The sequence below is a fragment of the Opisthocomus hoazin genome, chromosome 20 (assembly GCF_030867145.1).
Source record: "Opisthocomus hoazin isolate bOpiHoa1 chromosome 20, bOpiHoa1.hap1, whole genome shotgun sequence".
NCBI classification, from domain to species: domain Eukaryota; kingdom Metazoa; phylum Chordata; class Aves; order Opisthocomiformes; family Opisthocomidae; genus Opisthocomus; species Opisthocomus hoazin.
The window spans coordinates 14,977,983-15,005,734 of NC_134433.1; the positions used below are offsets into that span (position 1 = coordinate 14,977,983).

The window sequence follows — 27,752 nt, forward strand, 5'->3', positions numbered from 1 at the left end:
TAAAAACTCCAGGCAATGAAAATATAGGTTTCTGTTCAACTTTTATATTTCATTTGTGTTTGCTTCTCAAAATCTGTTCAGGTAGCTAAAAATACAGTTAAAGTCTTAATCATTCCTCTAAACTTAAAAAGGTGAATTTGCTTTCCCATGTGGTTTTTTTAAGCTTATATTATTGATTGTGAAACATGAAAATAGTTTTTCACCCTGCCTTTTCTCCTTTGGTGAGCTGTGGTTAGTCTCACTGCCCTGAAAATGGCCATATAGCTGTAGCATCAACTCATCCCTACAAACATTGCCCTAATGAAAAAAAATACAGGTCTGCTAATATGAAATCCTGGCTTGGTGTGGCCAAAATCTAAAATTCGAAAAGAAGCAGTAACATATTATATGGCATTAGCCAAAGGAAACAGTGATGTCTCTCTCCAGAGAGAGAACTAGAATAATAGAAGGAAATCCCATTTCCCAATATATTGAGCTTCTGTGTAAGTAAATGGATAAGACCTGAAGAAATGAGTTCAAATCACAGTCTTCTTGGAAAAACTATGACTCTCAACCATATGTGAATATTTTACAGGAATGTTGTTATACAAAAATAAATCGGGGGGGGGGATTCATAGGGAAATCATCATGCTGGAATGTTTAAACTGAAATTTAAAAGCTTCTAAAATGTGATACTTAAAAGAGCCATTTCTTGAGCTGTCCCATTTGCTTGGGCAAATGAAAACTGTAAAGAATCATCGAAGTCTGACGCTTCAGGCGCAGCCCTCCAAAGAGAGGGAATTTCCACAGATGTGCAGTTGATACGCGCAGTTGAGCTTCCCTTTTTCTTTTCAGCACATCGTATTGGGCATGGGCATCTCAGAGAAGGATGCTGTACTAGGCTGGATAGGCTTAACAGCATCTTGAAATCCAGAATCAGTAGATTAGATAAAAAGAACCCAGGATCCTCATCTAAAAACTAACTTCAGATACTCTGAAGGAAGAAGGGGGGGGGAATGGAATAGTGTTACTACAGACAAAATTTGTCACACGTCCTTCACTACATAGAGTGACCCCGATGTTGCTCAGTTGTGTGTGAGCATTTTGCCTTTGCTCTGTGTTGTACCTTCATGTAGGGATAATAAGAATTACTCCACGTGTTACTGTCTTCCTGATATGCAGTGCTGAATGTAAACATACTCCAAGCAACCCCCTTCATAGGCACTTAAGAACAGATTCCTTCTGTAGCTCCTCTGTGTAGCTGGCAAAGCGTCCTTCCAGTGTTGTGTTAAAACTACAGGCTTGCAGAGAATCCATCCTAATGTTTTCTTCAAGTGTCTTTTTAAATTGGAATCTTCTTAACTTTATCTTTCAGTTCCTTTGAATTCTTGTAATTTAGTGCAATGGATGTCATTTTATATGAGAGCAGCAACAAAAGTCCTTGGTTAGTGTCTGGAGGGGGAAAAGGTTAAATTCTGTATTCAGATATGATTCAGGAGTTGGTAGTGAGAAAGAATGCTTGATACAAAAACCCAACCAAACAACAACAACAAAAAACCCTCCAAAAAGCCCAGAACCTTGAATGAGGTGAGAAGTGTTCACTGGAAAAGAGAACTCAGGATGTACGTGAGTATCAGGACCAACATTAAAACCTTTGCAGTGGGCAGGAGGATGCTGGCACTGGACCAGTACACCTTGCGTTCGTTCAGAAGCTGAACAGGCCGGAAATTTTCAGCCATGTATGTGGAGTTCTGCTCATCAAAGTGAACTGTTGAGAACTGAGAGATCTGCAGACATTGAAGAAAGAATAGATCGTTAAATTCTTTTTCTGGGAAACACTGGAAATTGTGATACGGTAAATGTGCAGTGCCTTACTCCATGGCATTGTGTTGAACTGCATGGATGCATTAAACCTTGCAGGAAACAACGTGATGGTGGCTTCTGCCAGAGGTCACCAACTGCTGACTTCGTCTAGCCTTGGAAATCACGGGGACTTCCTTTATGTGTGGGCCAAATGCCTTCTCCAGCTCAGAGACCTGGCTACACCAGGCCTCTTGACGCACACAGTCCTGTCCTTGTCCATCATGTCACAGCGACAGAGGAGACTGGGATTTCTTTCCTCTCTTCAAATTTCTACCTGCTTCAGCAAGAAGCTGGCTCAGAGCAAGCAGATGCTCCCTCTCGTGTACTGTGCTATGCTGACCTGTGCGTGGCTGAGCAATGCTCTGTGGCTGCATGCATTATGAGTGCTCTGCAGGTAAGGAGCTAAAATACAGGGGCTGGCTCTTGGCCGGGCTGTGCTGGCCAGCAGCATTGCTGAGTCCACTCCAGGACATCTGACTTTTTCAGACGTGTACTCTGCCAGCTGAACAATCTGCATTTTAGAGGCAGTCATGATTCAGTCTCTGTTCCTCTCTATAGGACAAAAATGGGTTACTTAAAGCTGGTGCTGATAGGCTCAAAGTTTGGATTTTGAAGAATTCTGTTATGGTATCCTGACGCTTACACCAACAGGAGAAAAGCAGTGAGCTCTGCGGGTGAGCAGATGACAGCAGTGGAAGTGCTGCTGTCAAAGTGCTGAGCCAAGTGCTTACCTGGGGGGTTTTTCTGCTTTCTTTTCACATTGTCATTTCCCCTTCCTCTCCCTTTCCTGCTATTTTTTGAGATAATTTAATAAGGTCAAAAACCTGGCACTAGGGACTCTGCTTAGGCTAACGTCAAGGAAGTGTGTGTGTCATTGGGACAAAGCAGTGGAGTAGCTAACGAGCCTTTGCTAAACTGTGAGTGAGCAGGCAGCCAAAGGGGCAGATAACCATAAGCAGACCTTCCAGGCTATCCCTCTGCGACTCACCTGGTAAATACTGAGTTCAACTGGCTTCTCAAATACTGTCCAGATGACACCCTCGTAGCAGTCGGGAGTGGTGAGGGAGCCCTCATACCGATAGAATCTTCCAAGGTCTTCCTCAGGTGGGAGTAGAGAACTCAGCGGCAAAGGCTCCATCTGTGCTGTTTGCCCTAGACAAACCATGTGGAAACATTGCTCATAACAAGGGCGGAAAAAATAAAAAATTAATAATTGTTCACATTGTCTTCAAAAGTGGCTGCTCATGGCTGCGCCAAGCCTCATCCCCACGCACGCTTCCCACGCCAGCTGGGGCAGCCGTGCTGCTCTGCTCGGGAAAGCCCTGCCCACCGGCTGCAGGACCCTGCAGAGCACGAGTTACACACGCCTCTCGTGTTCACACTCTGCGTGTTTTTCTTCTCACTTGGCTTCCTCCTGCAGAAGCAGAAATACTCATTCTGGTTCTGGAGGGGTTTCTTCACTGCAAATATGGAGAATTCGATTTTCTCCCACCTGCGATGCTCTGAGTGCTTGCCAAACTAACCTTTATCTTTTGGCTTTGACTTTCAAGTAAGAATCTTTACTGTAATTAGAACAGGATTGGACCATGAAATACCTGGTGTAGTGTATGTGCTTGAAATAAATATATGTTGTGTTTTAACCAACACAAGTGTCTTACCTTTGTATTTAATATTCTCTAATGCACTTATTAGAGTTGCATAGTTTTTATTTTCTTCTTCGGCCTGAAATGGAAATATTCGATTCCAGATCATGCATTTCTCAACTGGTAGCTTTATATTAATTGTGAATAAAACAGAAAAGAACTGCAAGGCTGAAAGATAACAGCAAGCAGAATATAGAAAAGGGTGAAGGAACTAAGTGCTGGCACTGAATGCCTGCATAAGTTAGGGAGACTTAGGTCTTGGACTGTAACATTAACACAATCGATCTCTCAGACAAATTGCTGGTAGATTTGAGATGGGCGATTAAAAATTTGGCTACGTACCTTTACAAAGAATGCTAACACAGCCACACCATCTGCTTTGGTCTTCGCTTCGGTTATATCTGACACATCTTCTCTTATGTGGACAATGTGAAGCTGTAACACAACAGTCAAGGCCAGTTATTTGTTCGTTTTCCTCTACAGTTCATTGCTGTTCATGCAGCCCGGCTGCTGCTCTCCACCTGCGCTGCGGTGAGGCCAGGGCTTCTTGGTTGCTCCCAGGCTGGGGACAGACAGACAGCCTGAGGCGCTTGCCCTGGGGCAGGGACCGTGCAAAGAGCGGACTATAACTTGAAACTTCACTCATCGGCAATGGTGTCAGTTCATGTCCCCAGAAGGTGAAGAGCTCTGTGGACTGCTGCAGCCCCCCGTTTTCAGCCTGTGCAGTGGAACAGGCAGATTTTTATGTCATGGCTCAAAGGTGGGTGGGGGTGCGGGAGGGTGTTCTGTCCATCAATCCATGTGTATCAGCACTGGTGACTTTGTCTTGCCTTGAAGTGAATATTTTTTTTGGTTGCATAGGTCAATTCGTGGTTGCAGTCCCAGAAATGAATGTATAATCTGAATAAGCAGTGTGAGAGTGTAATCAGGCTGCACAGACTTTGAGATGTTTCTCCTCCCAACAGGCTATCTAACTCCAGGTTTGCTGTCTGTCCTGTGCCTTTGCAGTGCAAAACCAGTGTGCTTTTCTGCCTACTCTGGTCAGCAAGCAACATCTCCTCGGTTCTTTATTTCCACTGCTGAGGTATCATAGGACAACTAACCAATAGTTTTTGTGCAACGGTATCTTAGAAAGCCAGAATTCTTGAGTAAAAGCCATAATCCACAAACAGTCTCACCTACCTCCATGGCTTGTTTTTCTCCATCTATGCTGTGCTCTGACCCGGGAAAGTATTGCTGCACACCTTGGACTCCCCAATGCAAATGAAATTCTACTGCCTTGTATTTTCTTCCCAGACCTCCGCCTTCAATTTTAGGGGTTGTGCTTAATGTTACTTTAACTGGGGAAAACAAAAAAGTTGTTTAAAAAGAACCCAACAGATCATACATTAATCGTATGTGAGAGTAGAGATGCATGCTCTTGAGGTTCAAGTTTATCCTATTCTGGCTTGGTTTTTCATATCAAGTGTTCCAGAAGTTCAGCTCTGCAGAAACACAACTCTCACAACATACTAGCTGAGATTAATCTGAGGTGCAAGGGAGAAATATCATGGCCCACTTGCCAGTAATGCACAACAGCACTTGGGCATCCCTCTGCGGCACAGCACTCGGAGCTTCTGCTCCCATCGGTACCGAGGATCTGCTCAGTGAAGTCGAATGACTTGTGTAGAGCCTCACTTGCTGCAGAGCTGAGCTACCCGCTACTTCAGTTGAATAAATAATAATAACTCCAAAAACTTCATGATACTTGTTTCCCCTTGTCAAACGGAGGAGAAGGACAGAGCACTACTTCAGACTGTTCTGAGGTAAAGGGCTTATAGGCTTTTATGGCATCCATTGATGCATCCCTTGGAGTATCACTAGGGAGCTGCATTTTGAAGGGTGCAGGGTAACAGACCTTGATTGCACTCAGGGGATTTGTAGGGGTTTGTTCACTGCCATTATAACCCCAGCAGTCACAGGCACTTTTACCTTTCAGAAGACCCTATATTCCTTCATTTTTTTCCAGGAGAACACCCTCTGTCAAAGTATCCTTAGAAGTAAACTTGATCAGAGTTTATGTGGTTTTTAAGCACAATTTTTATCTCCTATTGTCTGCACTGTAACATTTGTTTTAGGCGGGGTTTAAAGATATTCTGCTTTAATTTAGAGTAGTGTTGCAATTTAAGCCAAAGCATCGAACTCATTATATCTGTTTAACGTGATGCTTCATCTGTTTGTAACAGCAAAACAAAATTTTCTTAGGAGATACTTTTCTACTTATAAATCACCATCACCTCCTGTGCTCGAGACACTTGGGATATATTTTTAAAATTTACTTGTTAAGACCTCTACATTAAGCACAGTACTTTTCTTTCCATGGAAAAGCTGTTTTGACCTGAATTGAAGCCCCAGAGATTTCATTTCTGGTCAGATTTCCAAATGAACTGTAAGCTTGTGTGAGTCATTTAGTTACTTTGCTTTTTTATCTGTAAATGGATGAGTAACTTCTCTTTGTTGGCTTTGTTTATTTAGATTGCAGGACCTTTGAGACACTGGCCTTCACTATCAGCACATCATCAAACATAATGATAGTCTAATCTCACGTAGAGCTTCTGATTGCAGCTGTAATTTAAGCAATAATTGTTCCAGTGTAGTACTCATTGTAGCACAGGAACTGGTTGCCCTCAAAAGGAAGAAATTTTAAAAGCCCAGGTTAAAAACCTAATCCTTTTGCTTGGCTGGGAAAGACGAGAGTTCTGACCAAGCCTTATCAATATTAATTCTTGTGTAAAAGATATTTCTATGCACAGCGACTGTAATATGGAGATTCTACAATATAATTCCGTAATGGGAAAGTCATTAACCCATATACTGGTGAAAAGTCAAACGTCTTTGTTTTACGGTCTGTCAAAATACTGACATTTTAAACTAGAATCTCTGGCTGTGAAAATCTACCCAGCTGTCTGCGTTCCTACCTTTCCATTTTAAGTTAGGAAAATATTTGCCACTTGCAACTTTCCACTTTAGGGATTTGGCAGTTAAAACAATCAATCAAAGATTTTAAGAACACCTATAGATAATTTTTTTTTTTTTAAAAAAAGGACACCGTATTTATTTTTAAAGTGGTTTAGCATAATATTGTTGAAGCATCGTCATTAGTATTGCTTTCAGTGGAGGAAGTGAAACAGTGCTAAATTACTACTCAGTGATTGAATGTTTACTGATTTGCTGCCCACTGGTTCACTGTTTGCTGGATCAGTAAGCAGCCGATCAAGAAGCTCACATCAGCGTTCTTCCACACGCGCAGGATACAGGCTGAAATCTGAGATTATTTCAGCTCATTATTTAAAGAACTAGTAAGACACACACACTGCGAGTCCCTGGTTGAATGACTTTCCCAGATTATGTTCATCTTCAGCAGAATTCTTCCTTGTGCAGAAGCAAGGGTCAGAAAGGACAAACCCAGAAATGAAGGGTATAGGAGCATTCAGCAGAAATGATATACCTCTGCCAAAACTGTTGTCCTAAGGCCCTGTACTCACCCGCCTCCTAGTCCTAGAGGTTGATGTTTGACTTACAGGTTCCCTAGACATCTCAAGTTCTCTTTCTGCACATGCACAGACCCAATTTCTGCTGAGATGCTCAAGGAAAACATCCAAAATCTAGATAATTCCCACCAAGTTCCCAGAAAGCCTTGGTTCAGAAGGTGTTCTGCGAGTTTTGCTTCTGAAATACAGGGATGCTGTCTTATTTTTGGTTCCTTGATTTCAAGGAGCGGTAGTGATATCTAACACCTTGCCCAGGATGTGGAAGAAGTGAATGGGTGGTTCCAAGTGAAGACACAGGTAAAGCCCATAGTAACTGTAATAAATTGACAGTACTTGCCTGTATGTCCATTATTTTCTATGTCCCACGTTGAAGACTCTTTTACATCATATCCTTCAAAATTCAGTGGCTTAAGGCTGTTGTCATAAATGACATTTTTGGTGACAATATTGACAGGTGACTGCTTGTTTCCATGGCAGGTGACGTCTATTAGATACCATTCTCGAGGATCTATTTAGGAAGGAAGGAAGGAATTTCTTTCTGTAGACTGCAAATCCTTGATAAAGCCAAACCACCCAATAATGAATGTTATCTCACTTGGGAAATTGGAGACATCTTTGAAGGAAAGGTCTCTGGGTATTCAAATTCAATAAAGAAACTTTCTTAGCATGTAATTTTTTGTAGTTTTAAAAATATTAATATGCATCAAAAATGTTCTGTTAAGCTTAACAAGAAAACACGCACGTGCAAATGGCTGTAAAATAGAAAGTGAACTGCCCCTGAGGTTGGCTGAACTACAGAAACTTGGAAACTAGAATGAAAAATGAAAAAAAGTGTGTGTGGGGGTTGGTGGTGCTGGGAGTGAGAAGCCCTTTCATGTGCAGTCAGTTCCAGGGAGAGCTGGGTGGGACACAGGGATGAGCAAGAGAGCAGGTGCCCTGGGTGGACACCGCTGGTAAAGCAAAAGTTGCAGCTCTAGGTAGAACACTAGGATTTTTTGTAACTGTCCTTAAGAATTTAAATAGCTGTCTAAATCCACCTTGCTGGGGTGATTAGCTCTGGAGAACATTTGGAGTTATTTTTATATTTGTGCATTGTCCTTGGTTGAAACAAAATGCATCATTAGCACAAACACCAGTGTCTTCAAAATACCCTTCTTTAGGTGTCCTGTTTAGCACTCATATTTACATAGAACATGATTATGCAGCATTCAATGCTGCATTGTGTGAATTTTTGTATTCTTTGTATCAAGAGGCCCTTTGCAAAACAGGAGAGTCCAAACACTAATGTGACTGGAAAAACAAACTGTTTAGCAGTACCTTGACAGTGCGGCTCTTCATACTTCTGTGACTGATAGCACCAGTGGCTGCTAACTGGAAAAAAACAAAAAAGATCAGATAACCAAAATTGGATGAATGAAAAGCTGTACAACTTGTCCCCTGAAAAAGCAGATGTGAAATGGATTTGCAGCTTGTGATCTTCAGAGGGTGATAACTGGGCACTCAGTTTTTACAACTTCTTGTTTTCGTCTGCCCAGTTTTACCAGACCAATCTGGGTTCTGATATCAAATAACTCAGAAGAGAGCACAAAAATCCTGCCGTAGGCAGCTCTGTCTCTCTCCAGATCTCCTTCTGGTCTTTAATGAATCAGTTTACATCTGTTAATATTCCCTCCAAAAACTGTGCTAGCAGGAAATAAAAGAACTCTGGACTGGTTGCAGTTCTAAATAATTTGGTTTTGAAACCTTGGCTTCAGCAACTTCTTGAGGCAAAAGTTCCACATCTGAATATATATAGTGTTAAAATAAATTTCTTTTTATCAGTTCTGTGTTTGCCGTCCTTTTATATACTTGTAAATTCACTTATGCGAGATGACTTATCTCACTCCGTTCCAGGAATTATTTTAAAGATTGGTGCAATAAGGAATTTTAAGAAACGAAGGATCTCCTTTCCTGAAAGGCAGGAAGAATCTTCATTCTAACTCAGCTGCGATCCCACACAGAAGGCTGCAAAATTTTTCAACAGAACGTCTTAATCTTACTTTTTCATTGTCAGAAAAAATATGAAATTCAGAGGAAGAGAGCTGATTTGACTTTAGTAAGTATTGATCTAGTCAGGAAAGTAAGGACTATTCTGTTTATTGCAGCACGCTTCAATGGCTGTTTATGACAGCTGTAAAGTTCAAATGGACTTTAATAGGAATAGTTCTCTTTGGCTATTTAATTTTAGCCAATAACAATTCGAAACCTCTTACACTCATGGTTAATGATATAGTTTCTGTTTGTCTGTGATTAGTAAATTATAGACATTTCAATAAATAGCTAATCAATTTTTAGGGATTATTATGGAGGACTCCTGTCATTAGTTTGCTAATTACCATAATTTGCAGTCTGTTATAACGCATCTGCTGGAAGGCTCATAACTGCTTTTAGCACCTTGGTCTTCATATCAGCAGCACAGCAACACCATCCATCTACTCAGTGTTTAGAATAAGTTATAAATGGAACCTTGATGTAAGATATGGCTAGCTAGAACAACAGAGGGAGACTCGGATGAGCTTGTGGCAATTAATATAATCTTGAAAAAAATGATACTGTTTTAGTTCATCTCTCACAAAAATTAAAATCATGCTGAAAATTATAAAAAATATTGACTCACTTGCTAGTTTAGCAAATGTTTAGTAGTATTGAGAAGAAAAGTAAACACTGCTACACTTGTATCCTAAGAACTGTAGTGATTTCTACATTGCTGTTCCACTAGCATTTTGTAATTATAAAAAAAATGGTGTCAACAAAGTTTTATTTTGACACACTTCTAGACATTCACAAACCTTAGCTATAGAACTTGCCATGTCTAAGATCGATTATTGTGTTTTCTCAGGCCTCTGCACACAAGAGAGCAGCCAGGCCTGCAGCAGCGCTGAGCGATGTCCCGTCCCCGCTGGGAAACAGCAGAACCAGAAGCTGCAAGCACAGAATGTCACCAAGTGCCTTAATTGATATGTTAATCAATACGAGCCTAGCAAACACGAGGTAAGCCAAGCTTCACAGCTCTTGATGATGTTTCATACGTGTTAGTGTGTGCATGGATGAAGGACTGCAGACATATTTTTGGCAGCCGCTCTAGCCCGGTGGTCAGTGTATTCTTTAGCAACCGCTGCACACTGGGATTGGGAGTGGTCTGTTTTTGCAGGCTATATGTGCATGAACCTTTGGGAGGAAAAGTGCTGCACTGCAGAAATGGCCTGGACACAAATGTTTGAAGGTGGTAGCACCTACGTGGCATGAGAGGACAGTTACGTGCAAAGATTTGGTCTCAAACTTTCGGATGTGAGTTAGACCAGAGAGGAAAATTGTTGAGTGAGAAATCAAGGTCGGCTGAGGTATTCTGGTCTGTTTACTGTAAATTCTTGGAACAAGGTCTGCTGTTCTGGGTTCGTAGAGTGCCTTGCACAATAGGAGCGTGAGCATGACTTAGACATCAAAGCATTACTCTAATGCAAATCAAATTTTGTGGTCAATATGATTCACAATGAGGAGTAAGTGCACCAAGTTCATTGTTCATTGGGTGCAAGGTTGTGGAGCTTTTAGACCACGACCACAGAACCAGGAAAATCAAGGGTGAGCACAGGAAACACCGAGGGAAGGTAAATGTCACAAATCGTATTGCCAATGGTCCCGATACAGTGCCTCTGTACCAGAGCAGCGATATGGCAGTGGGTTATGGAGCCTTTTGTCGCTGGGTTTGAGTCCAACCCTTCTCAAACAAAACAGCCACTGACTTTTTACTGGCTGATAGGTGTTTGGCAGGTTCTCTCAAATAAGCTTGTGGGTTTCAATCACGTCTTAGGAGATCGACACATGAGCACACTAAAAACCTTCCTATCTGCAAAAGTTTAAAAAGTTTAAAAAAAAAATTCCAGCCCTCAGGTGGCTACTGCTGCCTTCCCTCCAGCACGCAGGAGTATTCTTCCCTTCTGTCGAGCGCAATGTACACCCAATAATTAACATCTAATTTTTGCAAGCTTTCTGCAAAATTCCTAGTATCTACAAGGTAACACACAATCCGTGTTTTTCTATCACAGTTGTGGTTTAGAAAGCTGGATGGTATCAGTGAAGTAGAACAGGATATAAATTCAGCAACTCATAAGAAAAAGGTCCTTAAAGCTGTAACACCTGAAACAATGAGCTAATTAAACATTGCAGAATGCCCAAGCAAACAGTGAATTAATGTTTATTGTGAATTAGATTTTTTTTTTTGTTGGCAGTAAGGTAACATTAAACAACAGGATCTTTTGTGTAGATACTGCTCAGGAGGAACCAAACTGCCATAGCCTGCATCACTTAGAAGGAAAATTTGCATCTGGATTTTATTCGAGTCAGGTGTGATTCATCCCTACGTACAGGGAACTTGCATTTACAATGGTCCTTTTTTCCCCCTGGGCTTTATGGCTCTATTTCTGAAGCAAGAAGGAAAGATAGTTGTCACATCCAGTCAGTTGTCTCTGGTCTTAGGTGTGATTATGCCCTAAGGTATGTTGTCTAGTCTAGTTTTAATTGTCTGAGTGGCTCCTGCCACTTCCCTTAGGAGACTTTTCCGCAGTCTATTAACCTTCACTGTCAGGAAACGCTTCCTGTTTAATAACTTACATTTTCCACTTGCTTATCTGCATCCCATCACTCCTAGGAATATCACTGAACCACCCTAAACAATTCTTTTCCCTCCCTGGTGTTTACAGCATTCAAATAGTTCCTTCATAATCTGTAAATCCTGTTCTTGCTTCGTCCATCCTTTGTCCCATCTCTTGGCCACATGCCCTTCACCTTTCCACCATTTCCGCTTCCAAGACTTTCGTCTCTCTTGCTCTGAAGCCCCTTTCTTACAGGGACTCGGTACGTATCAGATCCCGTCCTGTGGTCCTCTCACCTGACTGCTCTTTTGAGCAAACCTCAGCCCTCCCATTTTCTTTCTTGTTGTTTATTTTGTTGCCCAGAAAAAAATGCACCAGAATGTGGGGGGGGGTTGGTGGTTCAGGGTTTTTTTTGCTTTTGTAGCTGAGGTGCTGAAACCATTGCTGCGGTTTGAGCTGCCCTGGGGAGTTCCGTAGCTTACTCCCATACCTTGCTGGTACACGTGAGTTAAGCCATGAGCATCCACACTTTGCTCAGGACAGTGTGAGATACTAGCCAAGATTTCCAAGAGCTTCTTGCTGAATTGGCATTAAATAGAGGCATTTGCATTGTTGTCACCATTGAAAGTAGTGTCATTCAGTACGCATGTACACCTGGGCTGATAACTGCTATATCATCAGCCGCACCTGGCTCCTACATTGTGCCACGGATTCCGGATTTCAGTGGTGAGGCACCGTATCATAGGTGTCACCTGGACTTCACCGGGTTTTCATTTAGAGTTGGGCTGAACTGGGCTGAAGGCCTCCCCTTCCTTCACAAAGTTCAAGACAGTTAAATTTAGGGAGTCTCTCTTGGCAAGCAACCAGTACTTGTCTCTGTTTCTTCCTTGTCAAATTTACAACTGATTTCCTGACCAAAGCTGTTTCTTGGCACCAGACTAGCTGCAAAACAATACAATTATGTATTGTTTTCATTTTATTGTAAATGTTTTCAATTGTTTTAGCTATCAAGCCTAGTTTGGAAAGTTGAGGAAAAAATTCCTTCAGTTGAGAACTCCCTCTCCTGTTCACTTATGCAGCTGGATGGAGGACAGTGCTGCTGGCTGGAAGCCGGGGGGTTAGCAGTTTGCCAAGATGCTATTGTGTGATCTAGGAAAAGACCCTTCAGCTCTTTGGACCATGGTCAGATTGCCTGAATTCCATAAAAGTTCCTAAATCTACTTTGTCCGTGTTCCACGCTGACTGCCCTACTTGGACCTGCTGAGCTGCTGCCTGGAAGCCCGCATCTCCCCTGACTCCGGTGGTGTCCAGGCTAGCTGAAAATCACCCTTTTGATTTGTCCATCTGCACAAAAGAGTTACCAAAACAGGTTTTGTCCTTCTGGATAAAGTGGTTGGAAACCTATTAATTTTATATGTTGACGGTTAGCTATTTTTATGAACTATATTTAACCTCTTGAAGTGTGAGTGACCTTTATGCCACTAACAGTCTGAAGCACTGAGGCAGTAAGAATATCCTCTGCGGCGTTTTAGTTAAAATCCCTTCTCTCTCTTTCACTGACTGATTCCTTTGTTTGGCCCTTTAGATCTCTCACCCTCTTTTAGCCGTGCCCTCGCTAACAGTTCGTGGTGTTCTGAGACACGCAGCTGATGGTGCTCCCCTGCGCTGCTGTGTTTCAGAAAGCCTGGGCTGCCCCGAATGTCAGAGTTCTCGTGCTGCTCTATCGTCCACCGGCTTCAAATCCACCCCTCAAGTCTGGTGTCACTGCCGGCGGAATGAAGACTGGCTGTTCCTATGAAAATAGCAAAAGCTAGTTTTGCATGCGATATATTTTTAGCTTTGGTTTGTGTTGGGCTTGCTCTATTTTTAGCTTGCTTTGTGAAACTTATTATCTTTAGTACAAAAGACAAAGCAACTTAAAAGCAAGTGGAATCTAAGTCTGTCTTTCTAATTAATGAGATTGCTGAACACAAAGTGAGCATATGTACAGAAGTCTATTTATACATTCTTAAGTATTACACGTCCTCAGGATGTCCTGATCAACTACTTTGACAGGCAAAATCAGCTCCAGACGTTTACTTCTGGATTTGTGTATCTCTAACCATGTAAAACCAAATATTTGTGGTCATCCCTCTCTCCTCTATTCACTTTTACCTGGGAATTTTATTTTTCATGATGGTGTACATCTGTATGTATGTACATTCTAAGATATTATGGGGAGTTAGCCTTGAAAATAAGCTTTATTGTAGTAGTGAAACAGGACAAGTACCCACATCTGATTTGAGCACAGTGTTTATGATTCGCACATGTATATGTAAATCACATCCTCAGTGAGGTCTTCGTCTATAAACTAAAGGAAAAATCCGAGGAGAGTGGAGGATTCTAAGTGTGCCCTATAAACACTTGCAAACTACTTCCTTTGTGTCAGAGAGTGAGGAAAATGTTTTTAGCTGTGACCTGTGATACTGTTATAGCCTCTGTCATATATATGTGTCCTCATAAATTTGCTGTATCTAAGAAGGAAGTTGACCTTTAACAAAAAAAGAGTATCCAGGGCTAAGGTGATTTGCTTCTGTGGGATATTTTGCTTTGCTTTGTTTACAACAGAGGCAGTGCCAAACAAAATTCAGAAATGCTCTTTTTAGTATTTGTAAAATTTAATTAAAACAAATTACTCTTTGACTTTACAGTCACTTTGTAATTTTTTATGCTGGCTTTATGATGACTGATCCTACAGCTAGAAATGTGACTAAAAATCTAATAACAGGCCATTAGATATATTCTACGACGTAACAAAGCATCTCCTGCAGGGCACAAACAGGGAAAAAAGCCTATTCCCATGGAGACAGGCACCTAGCTGAAGAACTGGGCCTTGCAGCACGTCTTGAAGACCTAAGGCTTTGTGCTGGGTATTTGGACAGCTAAGATAGCAGTGCCTGTCTCTGAAAACGCTTTTCTGCGTCCAGTCTTCAAAATCCAAATGTAAGACCTAGGAGAAACCGTGACCCCAGTTTTCTTCAGTATCACAGAGCACAACTTGCAGTATATAAGGGATGTTCCAATTCTTATGCTGATAACTTTTGCTGTAGGAGAAAGCAAAGTAATTCTTAAGCTGAAGTAAAGTCGCTTGTCACCTGCCCACAACTCCTATGTATGGCTTCTACCATGGTCCTGTCCTTCCCCCAGAGCTGAAGAGCAGCAGGAAAGCACCTTGGCTTGGATGCTAGAGAAGGGCAAAGTGGTGCAGCACATTGCACTCTGCATGAGGTCAGCTAAACAGTGAGTTAATACAAACTGATGACAATGTAGTGTACTCACGCTAGTCAGGCTGGTCCTTAAATGGAGCATTAATAATGTGATTGGGTCCACTGTGTACATGGAAAATTGCCCGCTCCTTGCACGTCACCAGAAACAGGCTGCAAAGGAGTGAACAACGACTTTTGAGCTTGGAGCTGTGACGCCCTTGGGTGCATCGGCCGAGTAAAAAATCTGCTCGAGAGCCTCGATGCCTGCCGAGGCATTGGACAGATGTATGCTGCCTTAGGGGCGGCACAGGTAAAGCAAAGCAGGCTTCACCCCAGCTGTGATAGCAGCCATTCGTCACCTCACGCTATACGCAGTCACTCCTCCGCAGTTCGGGAGTCATGCGTGGGGATGAGGGGCAGGTGGTGGACTTCGATGTGGTGGTGGCAGCAGAGGTGACCTTATCATGCTTACAGGTGTAATTCTTTCAGAGGAACTCAGGATCCACAGATGAATGCAGATTATAGCAAGTTGTGACTGCACAGTAGATACTCTTGAATAACTTCACACGTAATGTGAAGAGAAACAAGGCACTCCTGTTCTGACCCAAATATATCCATTTGTGCAAAGCAGAGATGTCTGAATGACACACCTGGCAGGCTACAGAAATGTAAGAAGTTAAAAACATTTCAAAGTTTATTCCATATACGACGAATACTGTCTTGTAGCTGCCTTTCGGGAGTCTTCCAGGAATACTCCATGCTGTTTCTTTACTTGCTAGGCTTGTTTCCCCGTCCCCCGGAATGAAAGATGCTGTTACAGCTAACCGAAGAGCTGCTCTCTGGCTCCACTCTCTCACCTGCTGCCCTGCCACACGAGCTTTTCTGTCTTTTGCTGAATTTTAGTGTCAAAGAGAGAGTGAGAATGAAATGATTACAGTGCCTTATCACTTTCTGCCTTTATCATAAACTGCGGAAGGAAATGCGCGTACTCTGAGATTACAGGGTTGGCATCCTTAGGTATCCTGGTCGAGCAGTCTGTGTCCATTCTTCACTCAGCCATAAAACCCCTCCAATTGTAAGACAGACATGACCGTGAGCATGAGAGTGGCTAAACCTCTGTTCACCATAACAGTCCCTCTTCTAAAGGTCATTTGCTAATATTTTATTGCAGGATCCACATTTAATTGGAAAGTTCCTCAGTAAAAAAAAATTGCAGAGTTCAAAGATGTGAAGTACTAAGGGCTGCTACTGGCTCGGCACAGATGATAAAGTTAGAAAATTCTCTGCTGCCTGCAGGCTGCTCTTGCAGCTACATGGAGAAGGGAGAGCAGAGCCGTACCGGTGGGTATCTCTTGCTCTCAGCGCACACCCAGCAACCTGACAAATATGAGCTCTCGTTTCTTCTTGTGTGCAGTGGATCTGATAATAATGGCATACACAGACATGTATGGATGATGGTAGGCAGACTCAGAGAAGCCTTTAAATCTATTTTGGCAGCTTGAACGATTACAAGGAAGAATGAGAAGGAAGCCCTAAGCAATGTATGCTGCATAAAGATCATAACTTGAGATCAAAAGTCTGTCTGCACTGAGATAGTCGAGGTAACTACTTTGAGATAATGTCAGTGACAGCTTCCCAGTTGTATTTAACCTCGTGTTGGATTAGGTGGGTGGAGAGAGGGAAACTCGGGCAATCCGTACCTCCTAAAGCACCTATGGATTACTGCCTAAAGCAGCTGTGGCTTACTGCCTTTTCTATGTGTTCTAGGTCTCATATTGCAGTTATCCTTCTCTCTTAAACAACAGAAAATAAAACTTTTTATCCTGGATCATACCTAAGTGCAGCAGCATCCCAGTTTTGCCAGCCCTAAAATGGATTTGAAATACAAATAGAACTATATGTGCAGTCGATACCATTAGAAGTGGAAATGGAAGAAGTTCAAACATCTTTTTATGTTGTTTATAGAGATATCAGATATACTTTGTATTTGAATAGCCCGGAGGAAATGTCAGACTGAGAATTAATGTGACAACGTCAGTGCCAGCATGGTTATGTAAATTTTATGTTTGTGAAAGATGAAACTATGTAAGTAGAAATATAGAAAAATAGAGGAATTGTATTCTATCATGCATCACTCTTTTGGAGCACTAGAGCATGGACTGTGCGAGAACGTCTTCTCATGGCTAAGTCCCAGTCTGTGATAAAGAAAAAGGTTAAAAAGTGCTGTGGTTCATTCCATCCCTCTTACAGAAAATTATTTTACTGTAACACTTGGAGCTTGCTGTAACCCCACCACAAAGCTTCTAGACGGACATACATTACCGTCCTCTGCAATTGTTGCTCTCTGGATGGCACTAGGCTGAATCTGCCATCAATAAAAGCTCGCTCTCCACAGGTCTGGAATATTCCTGTTGGAACATTATGGACATTTTGCCTCTCTCCTGCCTGTCTAATAGCAGAACTGGAGGGTCACTGATCTCTCAAAGGCAGCAAGCAAGCCATCTGAGGGGCATCAGTGCAGCGATTAATGGAGTGTGCTCACTGAGGCTCACAGAAGTCAGTGGGTGAGATGCTGGACAGAGATTGAAGCTAGATGGTTTCTCTGCCGGGTGCCGGTTGATCTCTGGGCAGGAGGCTGCACCAGTGTGCCTCAGTTTTGCTTTTGTAGAATGGGGATAAAGAAGCTTGCTTCTTTATAAAGCCCTGCAAGTACTGTTAGTAATAATTTTTAAGTATAGGTGATATGCTACTAAGACAGGGCAATGCTGAGAGCAGTTTGCAAGAGTAGCAATCAGTCACATTGACGATTTAACTGGCAAATTATGAGGCTGCCCAGATTAGAAAAACAGTCCAGGTGGAGGTGTGTTAAATGAGCTGATAAGTGGGTATCACTCCAGCTAGTTCTGAAAAGTGGTCAGATAGAAAGGAAGTCCTTGTTTTCTAAAAAAGATACCTTCCAAATATAGCAAAAAGTAATTTAGGCTGATTCTCAGACATTAAGGTTTCTGGAAATGTATCCTGTGAAGCTTCTACCTCAGGAAAAGGTTTGGAAAAGAAGGTAGAAGGGAGAGAAGGTTTATTGTGCGTTAATGACTGTGTAGTTTGCCTCCATACTGAGGGAAGAAAGTGGAAATAATCATGGTTGGGAAGAAAAGCGACATAAAATATTATATCCATTCCCTATCTTACTTCCGTCTCCTGAAGCACTAATTATTGACACTAATCTAATAAAGCCTGTAACGGTTTTCGAAATAGTCTTTCAAGATCCTGTAATAAATCCCTTAACAGAGCAGTAAATTTAGCAAAGTGTTAAACAGTCAGTAATCAATATCAGACAAACACTTGCTGTAGACTTTGGAAGAGCAAAGGTTCTTTGTGTTTCTATTTACCTGTGCCACATGTGGAGAGCCTCTGGAGAGAGAATACCCACAAAATAGAGACTAAAGAAGAGGGAAAGTATCTGAACTGTCAGGTAAGAATCTGGAAAAGGCAAGTGACTGAGTCATCGATACAGAGAATTAATTAAGATCAGAGAAATAAAACTTGGGACACCCCCCCCCCCCCCCCGTTTCCCCAGTGCTCAAAGTGTGCTCCCTGAGGCACTTTCTGAGCACCTCAGACCTCTGTTACTTTAAGTCTGGCAACTGACTCTTGATCTGCTTTAAAACCACGTCCCTTTAACAGGCTCTTGGTGCAGTGCTTCCCTCTGATACCTCTGATAGTACTGTATCTCTTTTTTTTCCGTAATGCAGTCTAGTCTATTTTAGTGCAAACAATAGATCCTTCATTACTATTAAGAACTGCACTGTTTGTCTTTAATTTTGAGGCTGTGTGCTGATATTTACATAGGAAGGTGATTTATTCAATGTTACAACACTGCTAATCTAATAGAAGCATAAAAATACCTTCTGCATTTTTCAATACTAATTATAGATCGCTCTTTAATCTAGTCATCGTCAGTGCATAGTGTACTTACGTACATAGTGCACACAGTGCAAAAACAGATGGATCTGCTGGGCTAATGCAGCAAAAGACATACTGTTCTTTCTCAGTGGGCAACCATAAGAATTTCATTTTATACCATAACCAGCAAAGCAGTATGTGTAGAAACCTAAATCAAGCTATTTGAAGTTTCAAGAAGTTTACAGATAAAGAAATTATGTTTTGATTTTTAAAAATTACATATATAATTAACTATAGAGATCAAGTCAAACCTCATTGATTTTTTTTGGAGGAGGAAGGCAACTGGGATCTCTAAAGGTGAAAAAAAACCCGCACTCATTCGTTCATGAGAAAAGTCTATACTTGATATTTTACCACAAATAATAAAAGGCAGAGAAATAAACAAAACATCCTTCATTTGTCATACAGAAGAATTAGAAAGTCTGTACTGTAAGTACTGATACTCAGAAACTAATCACAAATAAGTAACCTTGGTACATGGGGTTAGAAAGAGCAGGCAAGGACTTACCTACTGCCTCTGTCTTGAGAATATGCAGAGAGAACAGAACAAGGAACAGCAATTCCATTATCTATTTTAAATAGGCTCAGTGTTGAAACCAGAATTGATTAGACTTCTTAGTATGTGATCATATTTCTGCTCTCAGTTTTATACTGGAGTAAGTAGTCCTGGACAGACCTGAAAGCCATAGCCAGGAAGGTGAACTCCTCCCCTTTGTAATTTCTCCAGATTCACCCTACCCTCATTTGCCTGCATTTATCCATTTCTCCAAAATGAATGGCAAAAGGAATAAGGCTTTCCAGCACTAAGCAAGCAGCCTGTAGTGAATAACTGATACTTTGCAACCTATGCACTTTTAGTAACCTATTACTAAAATGCTGCATTTTTATTTTCTGGTAGCTTCTTTTTCTGACAGCCCACATGACATTTGATTAATGCGTACGTTAAGGTTTGTGATTTGTTTCCAAAAACCCCACTGAAATAATAAACACAAAACCAGCTCTTTCCCCACACCCACCCCTACCCTGCAACCCTCTGAACAGCTGCTTAGGACTGGAGTAGGTTTGTGAGGCTGGGAAATGGGACTGCTGTGTGCAGTGACAGGAACTGTTTGTTAGGTGGCATACCAACACCTCACTTCTATATGCTTTTGCACTTAGTGAATTACCTGAGAGCACATCTTTTGTTTATTTGTTTCTTTGGTGCTGGGGAGGTGTCCTTTTTTTTCCTTTAATAATACTTTTTCTTAACTTTTCTGCTTCTGGTACTATAACATGTCCAGATTTTTTTTTCCTGTTCCCTTTGCTTTCCTATCGGAATGCTTTAATTCCATGTGTCTGATTCAGTGGCAATTCGGGCTTTATGTTCCGCAAACAAAGGCGTGTACGGGAAAGTGGCATTACTACTTTCTGCTCTGTAGTCTCTATTATAGATACATTTTCATCTTTTCGTTTGGGGTTGGATTTTGATACAGCTGAGGAAAACAAGAGAGGGAGTGCAAGTTCTTCCTCCCCTTCCCCAACTGCCTCTCTGTCCACAGGGATGCCACCCACATGTTGGGCTGGGTGCAAGCAGAGGAGCAGGACGCTTGACCCAGCGAGGGATGGACAGAGTGAAGTGGCATTATGCTGGCTGCACTGAGCAAGCCTCGGCATCCAGCAAGGGGTGAGTTAAAAAAAAGAGCCAAGGAAGCGCTTCTTGCCTTTACCCAGAGCCGCAGGCTCCCAGGTGAAGAGCACGGCCGTTCTGCTGTAGTAGTGGGGTCGCACAGGATCGGGACCTGCAATAACAATGGGCAATCTGACAGCTGACTTCTGAGCAGGTTTTATTCACAAAAAGGATGGCTATAAATAACATTCCAACAATGAAGACTTGCTGGGTAGTGTTTTTCCATCCTGGATTAGGTAGATTAAAGCACGAACAGACGATGATTTGCCTAGCACATGGTGCTAAGATAAATAGTTGCTGCAGTGACAAGAACAATACGGGAATTTGCGGCGTTTTTCCCCTTCCCAGCCTGGCAGGCTCGGCAGAGCTATCTAAGCAAGGTGCATGCGGAGCACGTAGAGAGAAGCGGGGGCGTGAACGCGGCGGTGTCAGGTGGTGGCAGCCTTCAAGGGCATCTACAAGGCGTTGTACTCTGGGGCTTTTCTCTTTCTCATTTCTGGGAACAGTGTTCAGTGAGGGAGCCTGAACCAAAGCTCTTTGATGAATTTTTTTTCCCCGCTATATTTGGGTTTAGTTCTCTGAAAGCTAAGAGCCTGCTAGAAACCTCTGTCTAGGACTGAGAAATCTGTGGGTCAGAAATTTTGATCTTGAAATTCAGGATTCATTCTTCCTTTTTTTTTTTTTTTTTCCTTTTGTCAGCCTTCCAGCCTGTCGTTATTAAAGTAATAATAAACTGCACTGCAGTTATGTTAGCTAAGTATTTGTACTAGAATGTGAAGGCTCAGGGAAAGACATTTTCTTTCCTTGTAAAATCTGTCATCTAAATAAGCAGGGCAGACATTATGTGATATCCATTTTTTTGTCTAAAGAAACTCACCTGGCAGGCACTTGGTTATTGGTTCTCAATGGCATCTTTGCACCCAGGAATATTTTTGAAAGGAATTGTGCTGTAGATGGGTTTTACGTAATGACCTTTGGACATTGAACCTCAATACTAATGAGGATCTTGGCCAGAGAAGCGAAGAGCCAAAGTTACACTGGGAGTCTATTGCAGATCACTGAACTCCAGGCTATTTTTTTCTGGCGTAATGATTGCAGTTGTGTCCATAGCTACGGGATAGGTAAGAACAGGAGGGAATATCAAAACCACTGAAAATAGCACTTAGTTTGTAGCCTTGAGAGCCACAGCTGCAAAGATTTTGGAGATGTTCCCCCCAGCCTGGTTTCTGACACGTGTGAGATCTGGCATGATTCTGCTGCTACCAAAAGGACTTCACAGGAAGTGTAGAGGGACTGACGTGATGGCTAACGAAGCTTGCATGTGTCCGAGCCAAATGATCCTACCATGTGCTGCAGGGAGGAAGCCCAGAGCTGTTCCCAGCCTTCCAGTGGACGGCTGCAGGCCCCCTGTGTCCCAGCAGCACAGGCAGGAGGGGGTGAGAACAGGCTGGGTCTGGCTCCAGGGTACAAAACGCACGAATCCCGGCCAAAGCCAAGGCGGTGGCACAGCTCTTTGTGCTGGGAGGCTGAGGTGTTGCTCTCGGAAGGAAGAGCTAAGGCTGGTGAGGGTGAGACTGACCTGAGCCCAAATCCTGTCCGTGGATGAGCTGGCCTGGGAGGAATCGTCCCTGCAGTGGGAGAGAGAAGCACTTCCAAGAGACTTAAAAGACAGATGAATTTCATGATTAGTGACTGCGTGATTGGGAAACCTACTCTTCAGAGTGGGAGAAAACACTAAGTGCTCTTCATTTAGTTGTGTGTGGTCATTTTCTGCTTTAGAGTTCCCTGACCACTGAACTGGAAATCTGGAATTTCATGAGCAATAGCTGTTGGTGAACCAGAAACATGAAGTCTTCACCTTTCACTTGAAAAAGTGGTTTGGCTGTGATTCTCCCTGAGCCTGCTCTATTGGGAACTTTGTGCTAATACAAGGTCATTCCCAGGGGGACAGTAAGAAGCATTTTGCAGCGGCTCTTTATCCGGTCCTTTGCTCATCTCTAGTGCATTAACTGCTTGTTCTCTATTTTAGGCTGTACCTGAGGATTAGACTTTGTATTATGTGATGCCATCATTAGTAAAGCTGAATTTCTCTCCTTTCCCCAGGATTTATGTAAAGCACTATTCTTCACATGGATGAGTAGCCTTCCTTTGGTGAGCGAAGAAATGCTAGCAGTATGCAGCTCAGCGTTTCCTAGAATTCTGAAGATGTATTCTGAGGATGTGTGTCTCTAGGGGGTACATGTAGCTCTCTGTGCTCACAGCCTGTCCAGTTATTCTGCCTGGGTTGAAGCAAGTGCATTTCTGACCATTCCCTTCTTGTAGGAAGAGTGCTCACTCTGCCTCTGTAGCTGTTTAGTTCAGAAGGAAAATGCTCTTTGCGTGGACCGTTTCATGTCTAAAGGGAGAAGATGCATTCTGGTGTCTTCACACAGAAATTATCGGTGGAAGGCTTTGTTTACCGTACGATTTGGTTTCAGGTGTTCATCAGTGCTTGTCTCCCTTTAGACAGTATAACACAAGTTCCTCTGCACAGCCGAGGAGAGGGCCTGGTTTGTGGGGATGTTCTTGCAACAAGCTCTCCTTGCCGTTATTTTGTGGCTTGTAGCTAACATAATGCTAAACAACAGTCGGAGACATTTGAGCCTGATGATTGTCTTCACTTAATGTTCCTGGTAAGGGCCGTGAAAGCATAGCTGGGACATCAGATAACTCAAAACCTGCGAGGCAAAAATTCCTCAAAGAGAGTGGGTGGAGGGGGATCGGAGAGCTTTCTGTTTTGAAAACATCTCAGAAAAATCTTGGAAGGAGATCATACATCCCATTTGTGTCTTCCTCGCCAAAGAGGAAGACTTTAATCTGCATAAATTAAAACATAAATTGGATAAATAGGCTCCTTATTTGTATTACTCCCTTTCCTGAATGTTCCTTATTTGTAGGCCTCGTGATGTTCACTGAAAGACTGAACAGACAAATATTCTTGTCTGGAGGCTGTGCTGAATGTCATGGGAAGGCAGAATTCATCTTCCTCAGTGCTTAGCCGAGCTGCATCTCACTTGCCATTTTTTGGTTCAGGTTGTGCGTTGTCTGCAGCTTAGCAAAGTGTGGAGTTGCAGTGCAGAGCAGCATTTCGTAACAAACAAGGTCTGGTGTTTCAAGAAAGGGAGCAGGAATTGGTCCTGAGTCCAGGGAGAATATGACAGGAAAGAAAACAGAACAATAAAATCCATTATCCTTTCAGTGCCTTGTTTTTCTCGTGTGTATAGTGCATGTACATGACTTTGGAAGTAACACCAAATCATCTGTAGCTTGATTGTGCTACGGAGTTCTTATTTTCATTACATGGATGCAGCTTTTTCTCCTATGGTTTCAGGCAGAACTCGAGTTTCTTGATGTGTTATCAGCATAAAGGACATAGAGATCTGCTGTTGCGCCACAGAAACACCGAATCCCAGAATGGTGAGGGTTGAAGGGCCCTCTGGGGATCATCTGGCCCAAACCCCCCCTTGCCACAGCAGGGTCACCCAGAGCAGGCTGAACAGGACCCTGTCCAGGAGGGTTTGAATATCTCCAGAGAAGGAGACTCTACAACCTCTCTGGGCAGCCTGGGCCAGGGCTCCGTCACCCTCAGAGGGAAGAAGTTCTTCCTCATGTTCAGCTGGAACTTCCTCTGCTTCAGTTTGTGCCCATTGTCCCTTGTCCTGTCGCTGGGCACCACTGGAAAGAATCTGGCCCTGTCCTCCTGACACCCACCCTGCAGATATTTACAAGATCCCCTCTCAGTTTTCTCTTCTCCAGCTAAGGTGAAAGTGTCTGTTGTCCAAGGGTTAGCGCACAGAACAAAGCCTCTCCGCTCCTGAACTTCGTTTCCTGTTTTGAAATCAGCTTTGGCGAGTCAGAGCTGGGGCCTGTTGTTCTGAGAGCTGCTGAGCACTTCTGATTGCTGCTGCCATCCGAGAGCTGCCGGTTATGGGCGTTGTGGAAACTGCAGGCCCAGTCTGTGAAGGCAGATTTTCCACAACAGCCACTTGAGATGAATGGTCAGTAAAAATTCAGCCTGAAGCTTCACATGGCTCTTTCTCAGTCTTCTCTGCAGGCATAATTGTCAGATAATTATTACTGAACTTTGAGTTTCTATACAAAATAATGCCATTTCTTACGCATGACAAACAGCAAAACAGCAGCAATTTGGACATTCAGATAAAGACATATAAAAACAATTATAGAACTAGAAAGTGTTGTAGAAAGTGAAATCTAGATAAATACCAATCAGAAGCTTGCCAGCAGCAAGGTACAGCCGGTGTTTGAAGTGTTAGCCTGAGATACAGGAGATTTGGTTTAGTTCCCTCCGCACTGGACTTCTGTGTGATCTTAAGCAAATAAAGTGATTGTTCTTTTCCCGTTTGTAAAGTGCAGATAACACTCTTTCCTCGCAGGTGTGTGGGGAGCAGAAGTAGAAGAGAGATTGCAGAGTTCCCAGAATATGGGAGTATGCAAATACCCTGGCATCGAGGTTGTTACTCATAGAGATCCGGCTGTGTCATAGACCTCTCTCTCACACAGTAACTTCGATTCAAACTACTTTTCATTGGGATTTGAGAGCTCAGACTTTATTACAGAGGGCTGGAATATATGAATCTGGGATTTTCTGTGTATTGGAGCCCACTAACCAAGCAGTTTCCACAGTAATATTGTCTCCTTTAATCTAGAAACATTATGCTAATGTTTATGCAATTATATTAGGGAAATAAGATTACAAAGCTTTTGTGAAGAGCTACTTCTACTACTTGATATTATTTTTAATTACATTCTGTTCTCCTATTGTTCAGTATTTCATGCTTGAACACCAAATTTTCCAATTAGGGATATTTCAAGTAGCATTTTCAGGAATATCTGGGGCACTTTGAAGCCTGAGCTCACAGATATACTCTTCATAGTAACTAGGATACTTTCAAAGATGTTTTACTTTGTGGATAGCCTGCTATTCCTCACAGCGCTCGGCCCCTCCCTCTGTTCACAGAGCTGTGGAAAACCCTTTCGGAAGAGATCAGGAGCACACGTGCCGTAGTCTGGTGTCCTCTGCCGCTCCTGACCGGTGTTCCGCTGGGCTGGACGTTACCTGCTGACATTCTTGCTGTTATTGCAAGGACTTGCTGACTTGTGCTGGCACCGAGAAGGTGACAGAAATAGTAGAGCCCTTGTTCAGCAGCAACCTCACACCAGAGGTGTGGCTGGCGAGGCTGTATGAGGTGGGTCCTAGGATGCGCAAAGAAAGGTGTAGCTGTGACACTTCCAGCAGCATATTTTATAGGATATGAATACATCAGCAGACTTGATTAATCAGTTCTCAGCCCTTATTTCTATAGAATCATTCTTTGCACTTCCTTGTGACCATCTGACACAGCTACTACTTATTTGCATGAAGTATTGCTTGTCTGTAACACTTGTGTACTACTAATTGCACACTAACCTGAATATGCTTTCATACACCTCAACTTCAATGGAAAAAGAAGCTATAGAATTTTCCTTTTTAAGCTCAGCATTTTAGCACAAATTTCTTATGCTGTAAATTCTGGCAGAGCTATCACCTAGTTCGCAGATTTACAGTCCCAGAGCTGGAACTGCTGCCATCATGATCAGATGTCAGCACTGAATGTGGAAAGCCCATAAATTTAGCTGAGCTGCTTTGCCCATATTATACCAATATCATGGTACAAAACTGTTACTAATGCAAATTAATCCTTTGTTAGGATAACGGTAAAAAATGAATTAAATCAGAATAACTTTCTAAGTAGCATGGCTTTACCTGGATGATTTTGCCAAAGGAAAGCTGCTCAGTTGCAGGCAGGCGCCAGGCAGCAGCCAGAGCAGACGGGAGCTTTCTCCTTGTCTGTGGGCATTTGGAATAAAGCGTGGGGTGACACAGAGGTGACCCACACTCAGCACCAGCCAAGAAAAGCGGCCACTTCTGCACAGATAAAATACCCACGGGGCTGTTCTGATCGGTGTGCCGATGTTCTGCCCAGCTAAGCTGCCCCGCTGTCGAACAGCCCCCCCCCTCCCCGGAGGTGTGGTGTTTGTTCCAGCAGTGCCCTCTGCTGTCTGCTAGCACTGGAGGTATCTCCAAAGAGCTTTTTTCCCCCAGGTCTCAAGTATTTTAAATGTAGTTCTCAAAAATCGTTTACCTTTAAAAAGACGGAGAAAGAAAAGATATCACGATGTTATGTTGTTTTATTAATGTACAAGTTACACATTAACTTTCAATAAGCAAACACAAAATGTCCCGTAAGGAAGGTATGAGTATAGATTAGATGTCTGTCACTTTCTAGCTATATTCTCATCTGAGAGTTAAGGTGGAAAAAATGGCATTTTCAGAACTGTTTAGGCATCATAAGTCTCCAATACAATTAATCTACTAAAGGGTTAAGACATTCTCCTGTGTTTCCCTGTTTGAAAATTAATTCAACAACTCATTAAATGCATTTCTCCTTTTTTTTTTAGCTGGTAAAGCATCAGTACCTCTAATTTACACAAGTGAAAGAAAAGCCATACAATTTCAGGTGTATTCTGACAAATTCTGAGTATTCCAGTACTCAGTACAGATATTTCTGTGGGCCCAAGCTCAGGAGCATCGTGGAGACAGAGGCTCTGACCCCTTTGGATCCCCTTTGCAGTGCTGCAGTTCGTCGTGTGGTTTTGCTTACAAGTTTGGGGTTTGTTCTGTAGGTCTGACCTAACTGTGCTTAGAAAAGCAGCCTCTGTTGGCTGCATCAGTCTGTAACTGTAAGCAAGAGACGGTGAACAACGAGGCTCTCTTGTCTCTTGCTCAGTGAGAGGTTTTTTGATGTCACTAGAGTTGATCTGAAATTAAGGCTTACATCCTCACTGACCTGGGGTCCAGGTGAGGGACACAACAGTGATGTTCTTCTTTGAGTTCCAGCAGTCACATACCCCTCCAAAACAAAAAAATCACTGCTCTCTGTTTTCTGACTCTCTATCCTTTATCCAGCTAGTTTATTTGTGAATGAAAGCTGAGTTCGCATTCATTCCGTTTTAGAATATCCTTCAAGACTTTTAAACTACTGATGCGATCATTCATCTTCACCAGAACTGGCTGGATTTTGCTCTTGGTAGAGGTTGCTTTAAGCAGATTGTCTTCTGTATGGTAGTAAATGTGTTTTCCACTTTCGGCTATCCTAGCAACTTCAACCTAAGTGGCTATGCCCTGGGTTGGTAAC

The 27,752-nt window shown here is 42.6% G+C and overlaps 2 protein-coding genes across 2 annotated transcripts in view; one reads left to right on the forward strand and one right to left on the reverse strand.

Annotated features, from left to right (window-relative positions):
- Positions 1-19,654, reverse strand: CA4 (carbonic anhydrase 4). The gene is made up of 8 exons (XM_075440136.1): positions 19,360-19,654; positions 8,333-8,386; positions 7,353-7,523; positions 4,668-4,825; positions 3,828-3,920; positions 3,501-3,564; positions 2,831-2,994; positions 1-1,766 (listed from the first exon to the last, which is right to left on the reverse strand). Exons 1-8 carry the CDS (start codon positions 19,415-19,417, stop codon positions 1,578-1,580), a joined length of 951 nt encoding a protein of 316 aa, XP_075296251.1. The 5' UTR covers positions 19,418-19,654; the 3' UTR covers positions 1-1,577.
- The window catches only part of LOC142363726 (lysophosphatidic acid receptor 1-like), a 10,913-nt gene continuing 1,429 nt past the window's right edge, over positions 18,269-27,752 (forward strand). The window contains exons 1-2 of the mRNA XM_075440137.1: positions 18,269-18,360; positions 20,390-20,514. Coding sequence (XP_075296252.1) covers positions 20,453-20,514 — 62 coding nt within the window. The 5' untranslated portion in view covers positions 18,269-18,360; positions 20,390-20,452. The remainder of the gene's footprint in view (positions 18,361-20,389; positions 20,515-27,752) is intronic.